General features: G+C 64.5%; 2 protein-coding genes across 2 annotated transcripts; one reads left to right on the top strand and one right to left on the bottom strand.

The window, feature by feature from the left end:
* Positions 1 to 61: 61 nt before the first annotated feature.
* Positions 62 to 3,694, top strand: MNEG_12043 (hypothetical protein; the record flags this gene model as incomplete). The annotated part of the gene is made up of 8 exons (XM_014039486.1): positions 62 to 103; positions 349 to 434; positions 643 to 751; positions 1,096 to 1,186; positions 1,587 to 1,669; positions 1,960 to 2,046; positions 2,499 to 2,599; positions 2,821 to 3,694. The coding sequence occupies 8 exons, from the start codon at positions 62 to 64 to the stop codon at positions 3,692 to 3,694; spliced, it is 1,473 nt and encodes a 490-aa protein (XP_013894940.1).
* A 2,179-nt stretch (positions 3,695 to 5,873) lies between these two features.
* MNEG_12042 (hypothetical protein) lies at positions 5,874 to 7,174 on the bottom strand (the record flags this gene model as incomplete). Its single annotated transcript, XM_014039485.1, has 4 exons — positions 5,874 to 6,005; positions 6,232 to 6,528; positions 6,749 to 7,060; positions 7,139 to 7,174. The coding sequence occupies 4 exons, from the start codon at positions 7,172 to 7,174 to the stop codon at positions 5,874 to 5,876; spliced, it is 777 nt and encodes a 258-aa protein (XP_013894939.1).
* Between the last annotated feature and the right edge of the window lie 250 nt (positions 7,175 to 7,424).

The raw sequence follows: 7,424 nt of genomic DNA, 5'->3' as shown, positions 1-7,424 counted from the left end.
TCCCACCCCCGGCCCCCAGTTCTCGGTGTACGTGCGCCACCTGCCCTCCACGCCCGCGGCCATGTTCAAGGGCCGCAAGCGGCTCACATGGATCGCCATACAGGTGGGGCGACGGCTTCTGTTGCATCCAACAGGGTTTATCATAGGGCAAGACTATGCATCATCATCATATTATTATTTATGTCAGGTTGTGATGTCGTTCTTGTCAGCACGACTGCGAGTCCTATGATGAGCTGGTTAATGCTTCGAGGTATGCTGGCTGTTTGTAACGGCCTCCGAGGCAACTTGCCAGACGGAGCAGTCCCGCATCCGAGCCGCGTCCCTGCCGCCCTCTCTTCTGACCTCCAGGGCAAGTTCAAGCGGCCGCTGTCGCTGGACAGCGTCGTGTTCGGCCAGGAGTTTGGGAAGCCCTTCAAAAACCTGCCCGCGCCATGGTGCGACACCCCCAGGCCGCAGGCGCCCAAGCCGCCCCTGCGCCCCGCCGCGGCCCCGCTCAGTGGGGCGCCCGGCGCGCCCTGTTCATCGCGCCCCGCGCCCGCTCGCGGCCTGCGGCCTCTCACAACAGAGCGTCGCCGCGCGCGCCGCTCTCGCCGTCGAGCGGAGTTCACGGACGACTGCCTCGCTTTCGAATCGCCCCCGCAGGTTCATCGACAACGTGCTGCTGCCCCTGGCGCGGAAGATCAGCCCGGCCATCCGCGTCGGGACCCTGGACGCGCCGTACCTCTGCTCCCCCCTGATCACCGCCAGCCAGGTGCTTCGCCGTTCCTCCCCTCCCCCCCACATCAAAACACACACACTCTCTCTGTCTCACACACACATTGATTGACCTTGCACCCAGGCCTCCCCGTCTAGCGACCTCCAGACCGGCCCCCATCATGCGTCCTCCATTGTGATCTGCACGCCTTGCCTCTCCTAGCCCTCGCCGCGGCTGAGCTTGTTTGCTTCCGCCTGCAAACGCACACGGGGCGCTTGCAAAGCCTGTCACGCCGCTGCGTCGCCGACCCCTGCCTCCATCACCACCAGACGCAGCCGACCGTCGTCGACCATCTACAACCGTCTCCAACCGCCGCCAACCGCCGTTAACCACCCCGCCAGGTCATCAACGTGTCTGTTGAGGGGCAGGAGCCGGACATGATGGAGGCGCAGGAGGACATGAGGGTCTTCTCACGGGCCCTGCAGAAGGGGGGTGAGCGTTCCAGCGGGGAATCATCAGTTGGGGCCGCGACTGGCTTTGCATGCGCGAGTGTGCGAGCGTGTGGGTGCTCGTGTGTGCGCAAGCGATCTCTTGTGCGGGTGTGTGTGTGTGTGTGTGTGTGTGTGTGAGAGAGAGAGAGAGAGAGAGTGTGTGTGTGTGTGTGAGAGAGAGAGAGAGAGTGTGTGTGTGTGTGTGTGTGTGTCCGTCAGGGTGAGGGCGTTTGTTGTGTAAGCTCATGTTTTTGAATGCAACTGCGATCTCACGTGTGCTTGCGTTTGTTTACGGGCTTTGGGGCAAGCCGGACACACATGTTGTTGCGTCTGCGCCGCCAACTTAAATCTAGCTGCTTAACCAATGCACAATGGACGCGGCTGCACGGCCTTGCGCGCAGGGGAGCCGCTGTCTGTCCAGGCGCGCCGCAAGCACTTCCAGTCCTCAAAGCACCGCGCGGGCGCCAGCTTCTCCACCAACCACGTCTGGACGTTCCACCTCTGGCAGGCGAGCGGTCGGGGGAGGGGTTGGTTGAGGGGTTGGTAGAGGGGTTGGTAGAGGGGGAGCAACGCGCTTTGCGGCGGGGCGCGGCGCGGGCGGGGCGGGCCGGCGGCGGCTGGTGTCTCCCTGCCTTGGCTGCACTGGCAGGCTCTTATTCCACATGGTTGGACCCAGGTGACCGATCGCCTCCAGAAGCTAGCCTGTGTCTATTTTCGAGCGCCAAAAACGTACTCTCAAAGCCGCCCCTGGTGCGGAATCATCCTCCACCCCAGGAGTTCATCGATTACGCGGCCTACATCCTGTCGCTGTCTTACTCATCCTACGACCTCACCCAGCACCTGGACGGCCAGCCGCTGCAGGTGCGGCGCGGTGCTTTCCCTTTGACAGGGCGCGTTTTTGCGTGCGCCTTGCCTCGCGCCCCTGGTGCCTGCGCGCGCCCCGATGGCGGCTACTTGCGCGCATCCATACGGCTGCCCGGCGTGCCGCCGCCCTCGATGGCAGGCCTCGGAGATCGCGGGGCCCCAGGCCCGCGGAGCGTGTCGGTGTCTTGCCGTTTGCGGCTGGCGTGGGCGCCGGTCCTTGCGCCACTCTGCTCGTGGCCAGCCGGCGACGCGATGGGGCTGCGTTCAGGGGTCTGGGGCCCCTTCAAATATTGCCATCCTCCAAACAGTCAGGATTTTGGCCTGGCCCTCCTCGCAAGTGCCATTTCTCTTGATTCAAGGCCGCCCAAGCTGTGGCCGCAGCTGCCCCTTGTGTGACGTCATCGCATCCCTGAACCCCTTCTGTGCCCCCTGGCCAAACCCCACCCCAGTTCATGATCAAGGACAGCGCCAGCGGCAGGCACCTGCTCAACCTCAGCGCGTGGCACATAAACATGGCCCGCGCCCTCTGCAGCAGGGAACGGCGGCGCAGGTGGGCGCGCGGGGGGCGCCGGGCGCCGGTCGCGGCGGTTTGGCGGGGTCAGGGGGCGATGCTCTCTGCCTGCCGCGCCTCGCAAATGCGTGCATTGACGGTTCCCCTGCTGCTCCACCTGTTTTGAGGACATCATTAGTTTAAGGCCATGCAGCAAGCCGCGAGCCTTACGCCAATTCTGCCCCACCCTCTATGCCCCCCTGTCAACCTGCTTGTGTCAGGTTGCGCGTGCCGCGCGGTGACGACGGCCAGACGGGCCACGACGGTCGCGCGAACAACGCCCAGCCCATATCCCCGATGTCTCAGGAAGTTCAGCAGCAGCAGCAGCAGCAGCAGAGCCGCGCCAGCACGCCGACCCCGGGCCCCAGCCTGGGCGGTTGGGGCGGCGAGGCGGCCGGCGGCAGCGGCGACGGCGGCGGCGGCGGGGGCCAGCAGCAGGCGCCGCCGGCATGCAGCCGGCAGCTGTGGGAGCAGACGTCGTCGTCTGTCGAGGCCAGCTCACCGCGGGCGTCGATCGACCTGAATTTCAACAGAACTGGTCAGCAGCAGCAGCACCAGCAGCAGCAGCAACTGCCCCCGCCCCAGTTCCAGCAGCCCCCACCCCTCACGGGCAACAGCAGCATCGGTAACACCAGCAGCTGCCAGTCAGCCGGCGCGCCCCCGCCTGCGGCACACGCCGCGCACACGCCAAGGGTCTCGTCCCCGGGCGCCGCCGCGGCGGCGCTGGGGGCGTTCTTCAGGCCGGGGTCATACTCCCTGCAGGGGCTCGGGGCCAGCAGCCCGCGCGGGCTGGAATCCGTGTCGGAGGCGCCTGTCAGCGGCCTGGCGGGCAGCGGCAACAGCGGCGACAGCAGCCTTTCGGCCAGGACGCCTCCCGGGACGCCGCCGCCGCAGGGCCGAACGCCGGCCGCAGCGGCGGCGGCGGCGGCGCCGGCGCCGGTGCCGCAGGCGGCGACTGGTGCCGGGGCGCAGGCGCCGGCGGTGGCGGCAGCCGTGGCGCAGCAGCAGCAGCAGCAGCAGCAGCAGCAGCAGCAGCTGGAGCCAGCACACCCCAGCAGCGCCGCTCCCGCGCTCCGGCAGACTTCATCGCTGTGACAGCGGCTGTTTTGAGAGGGGAGGCACCCCGTCTGGATGGGCACTTTCTTGGCAGGGGCGGTGCATGGGCGCCGCCCATCATTGTGCTGCACCATCCCAAAATTTCTGCACTTCGACGCCAGACCAGGGTACAAACAGAAATCCAAAGGCACCGCATTCACTCCAGCAGATGGGCGTTCGTTTCGGCCCAGCCGACTTGGGTCACCAAAAGCCATGACTCATTAACCCAGCAGGGTTCGACTTTGGTTTCACACGATGGTTTCGATTTGGTGGGGAACCAACCTCTGCAGTGTGCTAATGGTGTGCTGGATTGGCGCCGCGCGAGGGTCGCCTGGATAGGGGACGGGTGTTTTTTCGAACTCGCTAGCCCAAGCATATGTGGCGAAGGCGCACGCGGGGCAGCAGCGCCAGTGCGGCGCCCTTCCTGCCCTTGAGTCACCCTTGCCCGAGTGTTGACGTAGAAATTAGCGTCCGGCCTCTGCCCTAGCCTCGGCATTGGAGTGTGGTTGGAGGCTTTGCCGGGCGGCACAGTTTGCGACAGACAACATCGGCCTTCATCATCCGGCTGGCGACCACAGGCGCCCCAGCGGCGGGGTTGCGAAGTCCTGCGGTTCCAATGGTCTGGCACGTTAGGCGCAGTGGGAGCTGCGTCCCTCGTTTGCAAGTCTACTGGCCAGAATTTCCATGCGACCACATGTAATGCAGAGCTTTGGCGGTGACGTGGTGTCTTGTTGGTTGTGATAGGCAAGCAGCCGGCACCCCGCTCCTCGGCTGACTGCGCTCTGCAGTCGGGCGCCGGCGGCGCTGTCAGTCACCAGTGCAGAGTGGATGAATTGTGGTGTGTCTGCCAGAATCGCAGCAGGCTTTCTGTAATTCAGTCCTTGTGAACGTACGCCAATCGTGATGCCATACAAGCATACCTGCTGTCGTGGGCGACGAGTAAGACACTGTTGACAGCAGCTGCCGTGCGCGTGGGGCCGGTTGGTGCGCACCTGCACAGCTACGGGCCGCCAGCTGGCCGTGCTGTGGTGATCGCAGGCAATACAACCGCCAGGCCTGTGGGGTGTTGCGGCTCGGTTCGCTAGTGGACGCACACGTCCCAGTCTTGACCATCGGCAACCGATCCAGACTGACCTCAAAAAGAGCCATCCTTCGGCCCTTGTCTGCATGCCCCCTCCCCTGCACGCAGACCTCCCAAAAGGGTTCATGCTCAAGGGTAATGCATGATGCAGCACTGCTGGCAGATTGCAAGCAGCATGCATGGCTGCCAAGGTCTAGCAGAGGGCTGCAGGGCCCCACACCTTGGCACGTTGTGCGCACCACCAGCATGCGCGTCGGGCGCCCATCTCGTGCACATGCCTGAGGAGCTGCAGATCAGCAAACGATGTTGTTATGGCGCTCTGCCGTCGAGCCGTCGCTCGTGGCGTCCGCGTCCGGCCCCGCCCACCACTGTCCAGTGTTCTGGCTTGCCCAGGGCTTGCATGCCACGCAGCGCCGAGGGCCTGGCGCGCTCCGCTGTTGGCACCAGGGCCTCGGCCCCATCGGTGAGATCTCGAAAAGAGCGGCAGCCGCAGCAAGCTCTCGCTACTGGCGCCGTGTGCTCGCGCCAGCGTGTGCACGCGCCGAACGTGCGCCGTGATATGCGACCGTGGGCATGCTCGTCTCTGCACCAAGCTGTTACAGCACGTGTGGGCGCGCAAAGGATGATTCCGGGCTGAGCGTACGCACCAGGTGACCTCTCCACGAGCTGCTTGTTGCAAATGAAAAGGAAGGACTGTTTTGCGGCTGCCATGGCAAATCCGCAAATCAAACACCGGTTCGGCGGCTATCTGCAGGGATCGACGCCTTCAGCCTGCGCTGTGGCTACACGGCATGCAGTGTTTGAGGTGCCGGCGAAATTGCAGCCACACAAACAGACAGCCCAGACAGTCATACAGGGCACAAGGAATGTCGCGGCAACACCTGCAAGCACTTGCAAACAACAGCGACAGCACACGTAAACTGCAGAGGACTGCAGTGGCAGCAACCACATTGTGATTTGAACGCTGCAATTGGCGCGCACTGCACCAGGCAGCAGAGACAGCGTACTCTTGACGCTCGCGCCGCCTTTGTGACGTTAGCCCGACGCCCCGGCGACGTCAGCACACCGCGTTGGTGACGTTCGTCACCCGCGGCGTCATCACATTACGGGGGATTCGGTGATGACGGTGCCGCCGTACTCTGTGCGGATGAGGTGGCTGGCCCTCATAAGCGCGTCCTCCACCTTGCGCTCGGCGTCACCCGGCGTCTGGGACACGAGCAGCAGCTCCGCCTGGGACGCGAGTGTGGGCGCGCATGCGCGCGTGTGGGCGTGCGTGCGCGCGTGTGATTTAGTTCAGGCTTTGCGATCGTGGGATTGTATGTGTGTTGATGTGTGCCCACACGGCACCGACTCCAGTCGGGCAATGTGTTCCCCGCGGAGTCGCATTCTTTGCCGCAATGTGCGCACGAGCCCTTGGGATGCTGATGCAATTCAAACATTCTCACGTCCGCCCCACCTTGACAAACAGCTCGACAGAGTCCTCTGTCAGCCGCATCAGGCTGACTGACACCGGCGGCGGCCGCGGCGGCGCCTGCTCGTGCTCGTCTTCGTCCTCGTTGCTGCCCTCGCCCTCGCCCTCCCCCACCTCCTCCCGCTCCTTTTTAGCCTTCTGCTCGGCCTTTTCCTGCTTCTTTTTCTGGTTCTTGTGCTTCTGCTGCTGCTGCTTGTTGGGCTTCTGCTGCTGCTCAGGCCCTTCATCGCCCTCTGCGCCGTCCTCTTCACTCTCGTCTGCCCGCGCCCTGGAGGCCTCCGCCTATGGGGTGGTTTTGGGGGGATGGCGAGGTGTTGTGGGCAGGCGTCCAGCTGTGGGCGTGGGCCAATGCACATGCTGGCGCACAGCAAGGCTGCAAACCAAGGTGGAGCACGTCGTTCTGCAATCCTGCAACTACGATTGTTCCACTATGAGTCCATCATAGGTAAATATGATTAGCAGGAGCCCAATCCAAGCACCCTGCCGGCCGCGCCCTTCTCACCAGGTGCGCCGCCACGGCGATGGCCGCCTCGGGCGACTGCAGCGTCGCCGCCGCCGCCTCCGCCGCCGACGGCTTGGGCGTCCTCGAGCCGCTCCGCGAGCCGCCGGCGCCGTCGCCGCCGCGCCCGTCCCCGTCGCCGCCGAACAGCGGCGCCCCCTCGTCTCCCGCCGCCGCCTCCAGATCTTCGACCGCCTGCTTCGGCTCGAGCAGGGTGTCCACCGCGTCCGACCTCTCTTGGTTGATGATGTCAGCAAGGAACTCAATGATCGACGATCTGATGTCGTCAATAGTATCCTCGTTCTCGCGCTTGATCTGGGGTAGCGGTTTGAACGCGATTGGAAATGGGGGTCAGGCAGGGCATGCCAGCAAGGCGGCGCCCCTTCCTTCAACTGATTGGAGTCTCCCAGGGAAGCGCAGCAATTTCATCTCCTAGGGACTCCCGGGGGTGAGGGCGCCCCCGGCCCCCCCTTGAACAAGGGGAACCGCATGCCCCAAGCCAGCAGCCCGGCTTGCTCTGAACCGACCGACCCCCCCATGCGTTTCAAAACTTTTATTGCACACAACGCAGTGCGCTTGTAACTACTGATTGGCTAAAACCCAATCGGGCCTTGCCTTGATCAGGAAGGTGAGCACCCTGTGCACAGGCGGGCTCGCCACCGGGCTGCCCGTGCCGGGC

This window comes from Monoraphidium neglectum (assembly GCF_000611645.1).
Source record: "Monoraphidium neglectum strain SAG 48.87 unplaced genomic scaffold scaffold03029, whole genome shotgun sequence".
NCBI lineage: Eukaryota > Viridiplantae > Chlorophyta > Chlorophyceae > Sphaeropleales > Selenastraceae > Monoraphidium > Monoraphidium neglectum.
The sequence above is the reverse complement of the archived record's forward strand: the minus strand, read 5'-3'. Positions and strand labels throughout refer to the sequence as shown.